The 13,838-nt window shown below is 56.1% G+C and overlaps 1 protein-coding gene across 1 annotated transcript; it reads right to left on the bottom strand.

Moving 5' to 3' along the window:
* Window positions 1-3,113: 3,113 nt before the first annotated feature.
* On the bottom strand, window positions 3,114-12,272 carry SMO (smoothened, frizzled class receptor). Its single transcript, XM_069033623.1, has 12 exons — window positions 11,889-12,272; window positions 7,880-8,085; window positions 7,112-7,321; window positions 6,861-7,033; window positions 6,502-6,721; window positions 6,274-6,397; window positions 6,105-6,197; window positions 5,803-5,911; window positions 5,461-5,646; window positions 5,025-5,173; window positions 4,805-4,939; window positions 3,114-4,656 (listed from the first exon to the last, which is right to left on the bottom strand). Exons 1-12 carry the CDS (start codon window positions 12,136-12,138, stop codon window positions 4,124-4,126), a joined length of 2,388 nt encoding a protein of 795 aa, XP_068889724.1. The 5' UTR covers window positions 12,139-12,272; the 3' UTR covers window positions 3,114-4,123.
* Between the last annotated feature and the right edge of the window lie 1,566 nt (window positions 12,273-13,838).

Below are 13,838 nucleotides of genomic sequence, written 5' to 3'. Positions count from 1 at the left end.
CTTGACCGAGGCTAAATCCCACCCTGAGTTCGGTCCTTTGAGCCCACCTGGCTCAGTGTGGGACCTTCCTCACCTTGCAGAGGCGACTCCTGAAATCGGGACACGGGCAGGGATGGCCAGGATGGATTTCATCCATTTCATTCCACCAGATGGATGGACAATGCCAACCTTCCTCCCCGGGGGTGAGTGGTTAAGTGAATCCATAGGGAATATGTGTATCCATAGGGAATAATTTCACTTTCCTGGGCAAAACATCCTGTTTTTCCTGGGAAAAACCCCCAAACTCCCAGTGCTAACTGGACGTCAATCACAGGGTGGCACCAAGCCACGGAGAGGTTATCCCGGCTCCCAGGGATCCGTGTGCCAGGCTGTGCCTGGAGATTTATCTGGGAAAACAACGGATATCGGGAGAGGAAGGGAGAGGCTGTTTGGGGAGGGAGGGCTGAGAGAGGCTCGAACAATCGGGGCTCTGTGAGAGCGAGGCAGGTCAGGGCTGGCTCCTTCCCTCGCTCCCTGACACTTTTCCTTGGAAGTTTGGGAGAAAGCAGCCTTGGCAAAGCAAAGTTTCTTCCTCTGAGAGCCGTAGATCCACAGCAGAGTTCGGTTTCTCCCACTGATCACGACCACAAACAAAACTGAGGCAGAAAAGGAGTAAAAAGCTGCGGGTTTCAGGCGGTTTTCTGTCCCAGCTGGCGTGGAAATCCCTCATTCCCGGCTGGAATGGGGATGGACACTCCATCCATGCGTGGTGGAACCAAGCTGGAGCCAGGGGCGTGGAGCAGAGGCGAATTATCCCCAAACTGGAGCAACTTGTGGCCCAGAGGGGAGGGAAGAGCAGGCTCAGGCTCCATGTCAGATGTGTCTCGACTTTCAGGACAAGAAACGGCCTCAGGCTGTGCCAGGAGAGGCTCAGCTTGGACATGGGCAGGAATTTCCTCATGGAAAAGGCACTCAGGCCTTGGAAATGCCCAGGGAGGTTTGGAGTGCCCATCCCTGGAGGCGTCCAAGGAATTCCTGGGCGCGGCACTCGGTGATGAGGTGGGGATGGGGCACAAGCTGATCCTGGAGGTGGGGATGGGGCACAAGCTGATCCTGGAGGGCTTTTCCAGGAAAACGAAATGATCCTGGGATTGCCTGGCACTGCTAAGCAGAGGGGGAAGGAGGGATGAAACTCCAGGTGGGCACAGGGATGAGTTCCCAGGTGGGCACCCACGCCTTGATCCCGCACAAAGAAGGAACCCCAGGATTTTTTAGGGTTTTTCTCCACCGCAGCAGCCACGAAATCCAGCGTGGCTGAGGCATCCCACCCCTTGGACTCCCATATTCCCTGGAATCCTCCATCCAGCTGCAGCCCTGACCACCTTCCCAGCCTGGATTTTGCCCATTACTGGGATATCCACCCCAAAAATCTGCTGGAAATGGAGCCAGAGCCAGGTGTGTGATGGGCACCAGGACTGCTCCGTGTGGATCCTCTGCTTCCCTGATCCCAGTTAAAACCAGCTGCTGGTAACTGGGAATGGTTTCGGCTCCTCTCCAGCCCTTCCAGGCATGAAGGAAATAGGGAAAAAAACCCCAGATTTATGGAAGATTTTCAGTTCTTTAAGGCTCTGGCACTCTCCTGGAAGCCACCAGAAAGTTGTCATTTTTCCAGGATATAGAATTCCAAACTGGAAATCGATACCACCCTATAACATAATCCCTTCCAATTGCTCCTCTGGCCCACTGATAGGACTTTTGGATGAGTTTTGGGGGCTTTTTGGGGTGATTTTGGGGTGATTTTGGGCCATTTAATTCCAGCAATCCCATTTTTCTGCAGCCATCAATTCCTCCTGGCAACTTCCCCGTGACCTGCCTTCACTATCCGGAGATTTCATCCTTTTAATTCCACCAGCTGGATGGAAAATGCCAACATTTCTCCCTGGGGAGGAGCAGTTAAGTGAATCCATAAGGAATAAGTGAATCCATAAGGAATAAGTGAATCCATAGGGAATAAGTGAATCCATAGGGAATATTAATCAGATTTCTTGAAATCTCCCTGGTTTTCCCCGGTGAAAGCTCTGGAGGTGTTGGGAGATGTGTGACCCTCGGTGCTTTGCTCTCCTGCACCTCCCACGGGAATGCTGGAGCTTTTCCCTAAGGATAATTGAGATCCAGGCAGGAAAATCCGCTGGATTTTGGCAAATTGGGGGTGTTTTCCTTCCTTAAAAACGTTGTCCCTCTGTGCCACAGCAAGGTGGGGTGGGTTTTTTTGGGAGGGAATGTGATGTTGTCAGGCCATCTCCTGCTGCTTCCAAAATTTAAATATTTCCGCTTTTTTTTTTGTTGTTTCAAAACTGCAAATTATTTAGGAGTAGCTTTGTTAGAACTGGCTTTTAACTAAGAAAGCCACAAAATAAAATATATAGAAAGGGGAGGGGGGAAAAAGGCCTAAAAACAAAAAAAAAGGGGGGGAGATAAAGAGAAATATTTTGTTTCATCCCAGACAACCCAGCTTTGACTCCGGAGCAGGGTCAGCCCTAAAAAAAACCACTGGAAAAATGCAATTTTCCCTGACCAATTCCACCCAAATGTCAGGGTCTGGTTTTCAGGATAACCAAACCGTGCAGCTGCCTGGCTCCCAAGCGAAATAAAGAAGGGATCTTTTCCCAAAAGCAGCGTTTTTCCCCCAAAAAACACCGGCACTGTGGGAAACATCGGATGGGACCTCAGCTGGCAGCCCCCCCCCCCCCAAATTTGGGGCCACCCAGGGGAGGATTTGGGGGATATTTTAGCCCGTGGTGCCACCTGCTGGCAAAGGGCCCGCCCGGTGCTCCCAGTTTGTGGCCAGTTATCCCCAAAACTGTCCAGTTGTCCCCAAAACTGTCCCCACAGCACCCGCTGGCATTTCCAGACCCTCACTTCTGCACTCCACAGGTGGAGCAGGGGAGTTCAAAGCACTTTAAAGCCGTTTTTAAGGTGCTTTAAAGGAGTTTGAAGCACTTTAAAGCAGCTTAAAGCAGTTTTTAAAGCAGTTTTTAAAAGCAGGAGGAGTTTTAAGAGAAAGGACGAGCTCCCCCCAAGTGTTTTCCCACATTGATCCCTCCCCCCAAAGAGCCCAGAGAAAGCACTGGGAATGAAAACTCGGTAAATTTAATACTGATACAGGAGGGTTTTCCTTTACACAGCAAAAAAGAACCCGTGGAAGTCGCTGGGATAGCAGAAAAAAACCAAAAAAGCCAGGACTTAATAAAAACAGGGGTAATGGGCAGATCAAACACCAGCAGGGACTGGAGCCCTCCTGCCTCAGGGCTCGGCTGGGTTTGCTGCGAGTTCATTTTCTCTTTTTTCTTTCCTAAAAAAATAATAAAAAGCTTTGCCCTGGGGGTTGCTGACCCTGATTCACCTCGAGCACCCCGAAGTTTGAAGGTTTTTTGGGGATTTTTTTTTCGCTCAAGGAGTGCCCAGGCAGCCCAAGGCGATTCTCTTCCCATTTCCCGTGGCGCTGGCACCCCACTGATCCCGATCTGGGTCTGGCTCAGCTCTCTGGGGAGCTGGAAGGCACTTTGGGATCTCTGAAGGGATTGGGGTGAACCCAAAATAGGGGAGCACCCCAGGGATGCTGCTGGTGCTGCCTCTGTGGGCTCACCCCGAGCAGAGGCCGTGCCTGGCGTCACGTCCCCATCATGATACAAAGATTAAAAAAATGAGAAATTTAAGAAAAAATTCCCTATTGGCACAAAGTGTGTGTGAGCTCTACGTACCTCTAGCTGTGGGTGGGGCAGAGCCAGGGCCGTCAGCACCCCGGGGTGTGGGGCAAACCTCCCCAAAATCTACCCTGATCTACGCTGTCCCCGAGTGTCCCTCTCGTCCTTAAATCCCTGTGGGAGCTGGGGCTTGTTCTGCTGACAGCTCCTTTCTCCCAGGGATGCTGGAGGGAATCCCAAACCCTTGCCAGGCTGGGAAGGGCATCGAGTCTGTCTGGGTGATGCAGATGCGGCCTCCAAGGGGAGAAATCAGCCGTGGCCACGCTGGTGGGATATTTGGGATGGATCCCAGTGGGATGAGGTGGGTTCTGGTGTCCCCTCGCAGGCTGCTGGAGGAGCCTTTGGGTCTCAGCCCATCCCCTGCCCACATCCCGGTGGGATCAGAAGTCCGAATCGGGATCCAGCAGCTCCGCGTCCACCAGGTTGGTCCGAGAGTGGATGGGGGCCAGCCCTGCGCGGCGGCCCTGAGTCCTGGGCCCCCCGGGGCGGGGCAGGGGGCCGGGGTTGGGGGGCCACAGGGGGCCCCCGTTGTGCTGCCAGCGCCCAGCACCGGGGCCGGGGCTCTCCTCGTCCGCGGCCCCGCTCTCAGGGCAGAAGGGGTTGCTGATGAGGTGCAAGACGTTGGCTCTGCGGCGCCCGTCCCACGGCCCCCCGGGGAAGGCGGCCTCGGGCTGGACAGGTGGCAGGACATCGGGGGCAAAGGCCACCAGGCAGGGCTGAGGGGGCAGGCGGGGCAGGCGAGGGACGGCGCTGGGGGCGGCGAGGGCTGCGGAGCCCCCCAGGCAGCGCTCGGGGTCGGGGTTCACCTCCTTCTTCTTCTTCCTCCGCTTCTTCTTGCGGCCGCTGCGCTTCTGCAGCTCCGGGGACACGTCGGCCTCCACCACCCACAGGTTGGCTCTCTCCTCTGGTGGCACTGGGGGAGGCGGGGTGAGGTGGCTGTGAGTGGCCGCATCCCCGCCCGTGCCAGCCACCACCCCCAACTCTGCCTCCCTGCTCAGCCCCGACACCCCCAGCGCGGCTCATCCCCGAAAAATCCCCCGCATGGTTCCCCAGGCACTTGCCAGGTGTCGCCACGGGTGTCACGGAGATGTCCTGGGGCAGGATAGCCCCTCTCCTGGCCACCATCTTGGTGACGTGCTGGGCCCACGCCGAGGACACGTCGGCCGACGGCTCGTTGATGTCGAACGCCAAACCAGCTGCAGGGACAGGGGCGTCCGGTCAAGGGGGGACAGTGGGGACCCCAGGGTGCTGCTGGGGACATCCCCTGCCACGGGCACGTACCCACGGGGCCGTCGTGGGACACGGTGTGCATGCTGAAGGACAGCTCCTGGCCCGGGTCGCGCAGCAGCTCCTTGCGCTTGGAGAAGGCCTTGGCGATCATCTTGCTCTTCTTGATCCTCTTGGGTTGGTCATCGCTCTGCCCCGTCAGCCTGGGGACACGGCGGGGCACAGAGGGGACGTGGGGGGGCACGGGTGTCACAGCTGGGGGCACAGGGACCCTCCCCGTCTCCCCCTCCCATCCTGGATGGGCACACCATGCTGGGGAATGGGTTCCCTGGGGATGGAGGTGTCCCACAAACGGGAGAGGCCACCCCATTCCTGAGCTGCTGTGAGCCCACAGCTCGCTGAGCTGAGGGACAAACATCTGGGGAATGTCCTCCGAAATCCCCTTGGGTGGGGCAGGAGGGGAGCTAGGGTGACACCCTCGGGGTCCCACCTGCACCAGGTGCGCTTCCAGATGAGCAGGGTGGCCTTGGTCCAGACCCAGGTGCTCATGGAGACGCCGGTGCCGAACATGGCGAAGAGGTTGATCTTCTCCACCAGGAGGCTCGGCCGGTTCTTGATCTCGCAGTCGGGGATGGGTTTGTTGGTCTGCGTGGCGATGGTCACGTTGGCCTCGCACCTGCGGGGACGCGGGGGGACGGCGGCTGTAGGGCCAGGGCCCCCCGGCTCTGCGGGGCGGCGATGCGGTGGCACCGCTGGTGGGGCACGCGGGGCCGTCCCCGCTGCAGTGCGGGGTGCCGGGTGCCACCCCCGTCCCCGTCCCCGTCCCACTCACAGGACGTATTCCCGGAAGCTGCGCTCCCACTCGGCCTGGTTGAAGAAGTCGTAGAAGTGGCAGCCAAAGGTGATGAAGACGAAGCCAAAGGCCAAGAAGCCGAAGATGCCTGGAAGAGAAGAGGGACATCCCCGCTTCAGCCAAACCCCCGGTGACACCGAGACAGAGACGCTGCACTGGGTCTGTGCCACCGCCACTGCAGCTTTGTCCCCCACTGCCACCACCCCTGGTGACTTCAGGGGACAAAATGTCCCCATTCCCACCCCAATTCCCCTTGGAAACAGTGCTGGGGGAGCCCTCACCCAGGCGCAGCATGGTCTCGTTGATCTTGCTGGCCGCCTTCTCGCTCAGCAGCCCGGGGTGGTTGCTCTTGATGGAGAAGAGCGTCATGACCCCTGTGGTGGAGGACGAGGGGGTCAGGGTGTGGGGACACCCACGGCGACCCCACCCCTTCCCAGAGCCCACACCTACCCCGGATGAGGAAATAGCCCCCCACGATGAGCACGAGCCCGATGGGCGCCAGCACAAAGCCGGCTCGGTAGCGGTAGTTCTTGTAGCCCACGAAGCAGATGCCACTGACAGAGTCACCGTCCACCTGGCAGGGACAGGGACAGGGACAGGGACAGGGACAGGGACGGCAGGGTCAGCTGGCTGTAGGTGTCACCCTGAGGCATCGCCCCGTGACGGCGGCCCCGTTACCTGCGCCACAGCCAGGATGGCCACGGTGAGCACGAAGGGGATGGACCAGGTGATGAGGTGGAAGTAGGAGGTCTTGCCCAGCAGCGGCTGGTAGGTGGTGCCCAGCGCCTTGAAGGACGTGTGCCAGGCGTAGGTGAGCATGACAAACCAGATGACCCCCGACATCAGCGAGTAGTACACGATGACGAAGATGATGACGCAGGACAGCGTCTCGTTGGAGCTGCAGAGACAAGAGCGTCACCAACCTCCCCGAGGGGACGCGCAGGAGGAAGGGGGGTCTCACCCTCCACGCTCCCAAGAACCCTCCTTGGTGCCCGGGACAGCTCTGGTGGTGGGCTGGGGCCGGAGGTGACACGTACGTGGGCTCCCCGAGCCGCATGGTGCCGTCGGCCCGGCACACGATCTCTTTGCGGGCGCCGTCCATGAACTGCGCCAGCCAGCCGATGCTGCCCACGAAGAAGCAGGCGTTGACGTAGAACAGGATGACGGCGGGGTAGCGGTTGGAGTTCCTCCAGTCGGCAACAAACGTGGCCTGGGGGGTGGAGAATGTGACAGCTCCGTGCCCGGTCCCCTTTTGGGGACACCTCCCCGTGTGCCCCCCGCGTCTCACCAGGGTGAAGAAGGTGCAGAAGATGGTGACGGAGCTGAAGGCGGCGATGTAGACGTGCATCTCGCGGTGCTCCTTCTCGGTGAAGAGCGGGTTCTGGCACTGGATGCCGCAGCCCTCCACGTCCTCGTACCAGCTCTTGGGGTTGTCTGTCCTCACCAGCGGCGCCTCGCACTGCCCCGAGCTGTTGAACTTGATGTTCTGGACCTCATTCTGCCAGAGGGGAAACGAGGCTGTGAGGAGGAGAAGGAGGAGGAGACACCCCCGTGGCCAAGGTGGACACCAGTCCCCCGTGGAGGGCAGGGGACAGCTGGGTTTCATAGTCACTGTGGAATCCTGGAATGGTTTGTGTGGAAAGGACCTCAGAGCCCCTCCAGTGCCACCCCTGCCATGGGCAGGGACACCTCCCACTGTCCCAGGCTGCTCCAAGCCCCAATGTCCAGCCTGGCCTTGGACACTGCCAGGGATCCAGGGGCAGCCCCAGCTGCTCTGGGCACCCTGTGCCAGGGCCTGCCCACCCTCCCAGCCAGCAATTCCCAATTCCCAATCTCCCATCCAGCCCTGCCCTCTGGCACTGGGAAGCCATTCCCTGGCTCCTGGCCCTCCAGCCCTTGGCCCCAGTCCCTCTGCAGCTCTCCTGGAGCCCCTTTAGGCCCTGCAAGGGGCTCTCAGCTCTCCTTGGATCCTTCTCTTCTCCAGGCTGACCAACACCAACCCTTTTCTCCTCCAGAAAGGAATTTCCCTTCCCACCCCCGTGTGCCCGCGCCGTACCGGGCACCCCTCGGGGAAGCGGTCGGTGGTGCACTTGAGGAAGTCGGGCCAGCCGCGCTCGCGCTCCACGATGGTGCAGGGTGCCCGGGTGGCCTGGCACAGGGTCTGGCTGGGCAGCTCCACCTGCCCATCCTCGCACTTGGGCATGTACACGGCACAGAGCAGGGGCTGGATGACGTCCCAGCAGCGCGGGGCGTTGCGCAGGCCTGCGGGGAGGGGACAGCGCCGTCGGCGCCCCGGGCACGGCCAGCTCCTGCTGTGCCCCCACAGCACCCACACAGCGCTGGGACCCCTCTGCAGGGCCTCGGGGGCACCGCGCCCGTCACCGGGGCTGCGCAGAGCCCCTGCCATAGGGGCTCAGCCCCGGTCCCTGCTGTACTGCTGCCCTCTATACTGTACCCCCTGCACTGCTCTTCTCCACACTGTGCCCACCCCCAGCCCCCAATAAACCATTTTCCGTGTGTTCCCATCCCCAGCCCCCAATAAACCATTTTCTGTGTGTTCCCATCCCCAGCCCCCAATAAACCATTTTCTGTGTGTACCCATCCCCAGCCCCCAATAAACCATTTTCTATACTGCCCCCATCCCCATACCCCAATAAACCATTTTCTATGTGCACCCATCCCCAGCCCCTGATAAACCATTTTCTATTTGTACCCATCCCCATTCCCCCCAATAAACCATTTTCTATACTGCCCCATTCCCCCAATAAACCATTTTCTATACTGCCCCCATCCCCATTCCCCCAATAAACCATTTTCTATACTGTATCCATCCCCAGCCCCTGATAAACCATTTTCTATATGCCCCCATCCCCATTCCCCCAATAAACCATTTTCTATACTGTATCCATCCCCAGCCCCTGATAAACCATGTTCTATATGTACCCATCCCCAGCCCCTGATAAACCATTTTCTATATGTACCCATCCCCAGCCCCTGATAAACCATTTTCTATATGCCCCCATCCCCATTCCCCCAATAAACCATTTTCTATATGCCCCCATCCCCATTCCCCCAATAAACCATTTTCTATATGCCCCCATCCCCATTCCCCCAATAAACCATTTTCTATATGCCCCCATCCCCAGACTCCTGCCATGCAAATATCTGTCCTGTACCCATCCCCTACCTCCCGCTGCACTGCTCCCCTCCACATGAATCCATCCCCTGTCCCCTGCTACAGAGGTTTCCATGCTGCACCCATCCCTGGGCCCCTGCTATACCGTTCCCCTCCCTGTACCCCAGTCTACTGCTCCCCTCTGCACTGCATTATCCCCACTCCTCTGCTGTACAGTTCTCTATACTGCACCCACCCCCAGACCCTCACTGTGCCTTCTCCCCTCTATATTGCACCTATCTCCAGTCCCTTTTTTTATGCAGTTTTCCATCCTGCGCCCATCCCTGGGCCTGTGCTGTCCGGTACCCACCCCTGTGCCACGGCTCCCCTCTACACTGTACCCATCTCCAGTGTTTTGTTACATGGTTTCCTACACTCTGTCCATCCCCACTCCCTTGCTATACAGTTTTCTATACTGTACCCCTCCCTAAGCCGGTGCTATAGAGTTTTCTATACTGTACCCATGCCCAGCCCCCCTCTATACAGCTTTTTATACCCTACCCATCCCCAGCCCTCTGCTATACAGTTTTCTGCACTGTACCCATCCCCACTCCCCCTCTATCCACTTTTCTACACCGTACCCATCCCCACTCCCCCTCTATCCACTTTTCTATCCTGTACCCATCCCCACTCTTTGCTATCCACTTTTCTATCCTGTACCCATCCTCACTCCCCCTCTATCCACTTTTCTATCCTGTACCCATCCCACTCCCCCTCTATCCACTTTTCTATCCTGTACCCATCCCCACTCCCCCTCTATCCACTTTTCTATCCTGTACCCATCCTCACTCCCCCTCTATCCACTTTTCTATCCTGTACCCATCCCCACTCTTTGCTATCCACTTTTCTATCCTGTACCCATCCCCACTCTTTGCTATCCACTTTTCTATCCTGTACCCATCCTCACTCCCCCTCTATCCACTTTTCTATCCTGTACCCATCCCACTCCCCCTCTATCCACTTTTCTATCCTGTACCCATCCCCACTCCCCCTCTATCCACTTTTCTATCCTGTACCCATCCCACTCCCCCTCTATCCACTTTTCTATCCTGTACCCATCCCCACTCCCCCTCTATCCACTTTTCTATCCTGTACCCATCCCCACTCCCCCTCTATCCACTTTTCTATCCTGTACCCATCCCCACTCCTTTGCTATCCACTTTTCTATCCTGTACCCATCCCCACTCCCCCTCTATCCACTTTTCTATCCTGTACCCATCCCCACTCCTTTGCTATCCACTTTTCTATCCTGTACCCATCCCCACTCCCCCTCTATCCACTTTTCTATCCTGTACCCATCCCACTCCCCCTCTATCCACTTTTCTATCCTGTACCCATCCCCACTCCCCCTCTATCCACTTTTCTATCCTGTACCCATCCCCACTCCTTTGCTATCCACTTTTCTATCCTGTACCCATCCCCACTCCCCCTCTATCCACTTTTCTATCCTGTACCCATCCCCACTCCCCCTCTATCCACTTTTCTATCCTGTACCCATCCCACTCCCCCTCTATCCACTTTTCTATCCTGTACCCATCCCCACTCCCCCTCTATCCACTTTTCTATCCTGTACCCATCCCCACTCTTTGCTATCCACTTTTCTATCCTGTACCCATCCCCACTCCCCCTCTATCCACTTTTCTATCCTGTACCCATCCTCACTCCCCCTCTATCCACTTTTCTATCCTGTACCCATCCCCACTCCTTTGCTATCCACTTTTCTATCCTGTACCCATCCCCACTCCTTTGCTATCCACTTTTCTATCCTGTACCCATCCCCACTCCCCCTCTATCCACTTTTCTATCCTGTACCCATCCCACTCCCCCTCTATCCACTTTTCTATCCTGTACCCATCCCCACTCCTTTGCTATCCACTTTTCTACACCGTACCCATCCCCACTCCTTTGCTATCCACTTTTCTATCCTGTACCCATCCCCACTCCCCCTCTATCCACTTTTCTATCCTGTACTCATCCCCACTCCTTTGCTATCCACTTTTCTATCCTGTACCCATCCCCACTCCTTTGCTATCCATTTTTCTATACTGTACCCATCCCCACTCCCCCTCTATCCACTTTTCTACACCGTACCCATCCCCACTCCTTTGCTATCCACTTTTCTATCCTGTACCCATCCCCACTCCCCTGCTATCCACTTTTCTATCCTGTACCCATCCCCACTCTTTGCTATCCACTTTTCTATCCTGTACCCATCCTCACTCCCCCTCTATCCACTTTTCTATCCTGTACCCATCCCCACTCCCCCTCTATCCACTTTTCTATCCTGTACCCATCCCCACTCCTTTGCTATCCACTTTTCTATCCTGTACCCATCCCCATTCCCCCAATAAACCATTTTCTATACTGCCCCCATCCCCATTCCCCCAATAAACCATTTTCTATACTGTATCCATCCCCACTATCCACTTTTCTACACGGTACTCATCCCCACTCCTTTGCTATCCACTTTTCTATCCTGTACCCATCCCCACTCTTTGCTATCCACTTTTCTACACTGTACCCATCCCCACTCCCCTGCTATCCACTTTTCTACACTGTACCCATCCCCACTCCCCCTCTATCCACTTTTCTATCCTGTACCCTTCCCCACTCCTTTGCTATCCACTTTTCTACACTGTACCCATCCCCACTCCCCTGCTATCCACTTTTCTATACTGTACTCACCCCCACTCCCCCTCTATACACTTTTCCACACCATACCCATCCCCAGCCCCCCAACATCCCACCCCCTCCACACGACACCCAACCTCCCCCTCCACATCCCCCCCCCCCCCACCCCGTGCCTCCCTTCACGGCTCCCCATCCCCCTCCAGCCCCATCCCGGGCCTCTCCCGCACTCGCCCCGCTCCCGGTGCCGTCCCGTCCGTACCGGACCAGAGCAGCAGCTTCCCGTGCGCCTCCTCCTGCGAGGCGGAGTCGGTGGCCAGCAGCGTGGAGGTGGCGGCGTAGGGCAGCGCCGAGCCCAGGCAGGCGCCGAAGCGGAGCCGCTCGCAGGGCGCGGGGCGGCGGCAGCGCGGGGGCCCGGCCGAGGCGTTGTGGGCGGCGGGGCAGCGGCCGCCCAGGGCCAGCGCCAAGGCCAGCGCCAGCGCCCAGCGCCTCCCGCCGCGGCCCGGCCACATCGCGGCGGCGCTCGGCGGGCTTAGGGCGGCTCGGAGCGGGGCGAGGGGCCCGCCATGGCCCCGTCGCCTTTGTTGGGCTCGCCGGGAGCGAGCGGAGCGGCCCCGCTGCTGCTCCTCCTCCGCCTCCTCCTCCTCCGCCGCCGCCGCCGCCCGCGGCCCGGCCCGGCCCGCGCCCCCCGCCGGGGCGGGCTGAGGGAGGGACCGCGGGGGAAGCGCTGCGGAGGGTAAGAGGCGCGATTTGTGAGGGGAAAAGTCGCTAAAAAGTGAGGGGAGAGTGGGGTTTTGTGAGGAAAAAGTTCTTTTCGTGAGGAAAAAGTCACTTTTGGTGAGGGAAAAGCCGCTTTTGGTGAGGGAAAAGCCGCTTTTGGTGAGGGAAAGATTCCTTTTTCTGAGGGAAAAGTTCCTTTTTGTGAGGAAAAAACTCACTCGTGAAGAAAAAAGTCACTTTTGGTGAGGGAAAAGCCGCTTTTGGTGAGGGAAAGGCACTTTTTGTGGGGGAAAGATTCCTTTTTCCGAGGGAAAAGTTCCTTTTTGTGAGGAAAAAAACTCACTCGTGAAGAAAAAAGTCACTTTTGGTGAGGGAAAAGCCGCTTTTGGTGAGGGAAAGATTCCTTTTTCTGCGGGAAAAGTTCCTTTTTGTGAGGAAAAAACTCACTCGTGAAGAAAAAAGCCACTTTTGGTGAGGGAAAAGCCACTTTTGGTGAGGGAAAAGCACTTTTTGTGGGGGAAAGATTCCTTTTTCTGCGGGAAAAGTTCCTTTTTGTGAGGAAAAAACTCACTCGTGAAGAAAAAAGTCACTTTTGGTGAGGGAAAAGTTCTTTTTTCTGAGGAAAAACTCTTGTGGGGAAGAAGTCCCTTTTTGTGAAGAACACGTCCCTTTTCTGAGGAAAAGTCACTTCTGGGAAGAAAAAGTTCCCTTTTCGTATGAAAAAAGTCACTATTTGTGAGGGAAAAGTTCATTCTTTTGAAGAAAAGGTACAATTTGAGGAGGAAAAAGTTGCTTTTGTGATGAAAACATCACTTTATATGAGGAAAAAGTCAATTTTGTGAGGAAAAAGTTCCTTCTTGTGAGAAAAAGGTACTTTTTTTTTGGTGGAATAAAATGTCTCTGTGATGAAAAGGCCTTTGTGAGTAAAAAGTTACTTTTTGGAGGTGAAAAGTTGCCTTTGGGGGAAAGAAGCCACTTTTGAGAGGAGAAAAGTTGGTTTTGGGGGAACAAAAGTCATTTTTAGGGGACAAAAAGCACTTGATTGGGAAGGAAAGGTTTCCATTTGTGGATAAAACTTTTTGGGGGAAGAGAAGTCACTCTGGGGGGAAGAAAAGTTACCTTTTTAAAGGAAAAATTACTTTTTGGGGGGTAAAAGTCACTTTTCAGTGATGAAAAGTCCTTTTTTCTGGGGAAAAAAAAGTTACTTTTTTGATGGGGGAGTTCTCTTTTTGGGGAAAAATCAATTCCAGGAGAGAAAAAATAATTTTGAGGGGAGAGAACTTGATTTTTGTAGAGGAAAGTTCCTTTTTTTAGGGGCAGATTAATTTTTTTTTGGGGGGGGGGAATCAGTTTGGGGGGACAAAAGAATTTTTTGGGGAGAAAATGTGGTTTTTGGGGAGAAGGCCCTTTTGGGGGAAGAAAAGTCGCTTTTGGGAGAGAAAAGACAGGGTTTTTTTGGGAGGAAAGCCAGTTTTTTGGAGAACAGCTACTT

The sequence above is a fragment of the Aphelocoma coerulescens genome, chromosome 1A, assembly GCF_041296385.1.
Source record: "Aphelocoma coerulescens isolate FSJ_1873_10779 chromosome 1A, UR_Acoe_1.0, whole genome shotgun sequence".
Lineage (NCBI taxonomy): Eukaryota > Metazoa > Chordata > Aves > Passeriformes > Corvidae > Aphelocoma > Aphelocoma coerulescens.
This window is presented reverse-complemented; position numbering and strand designations above follow the sequence as displayed.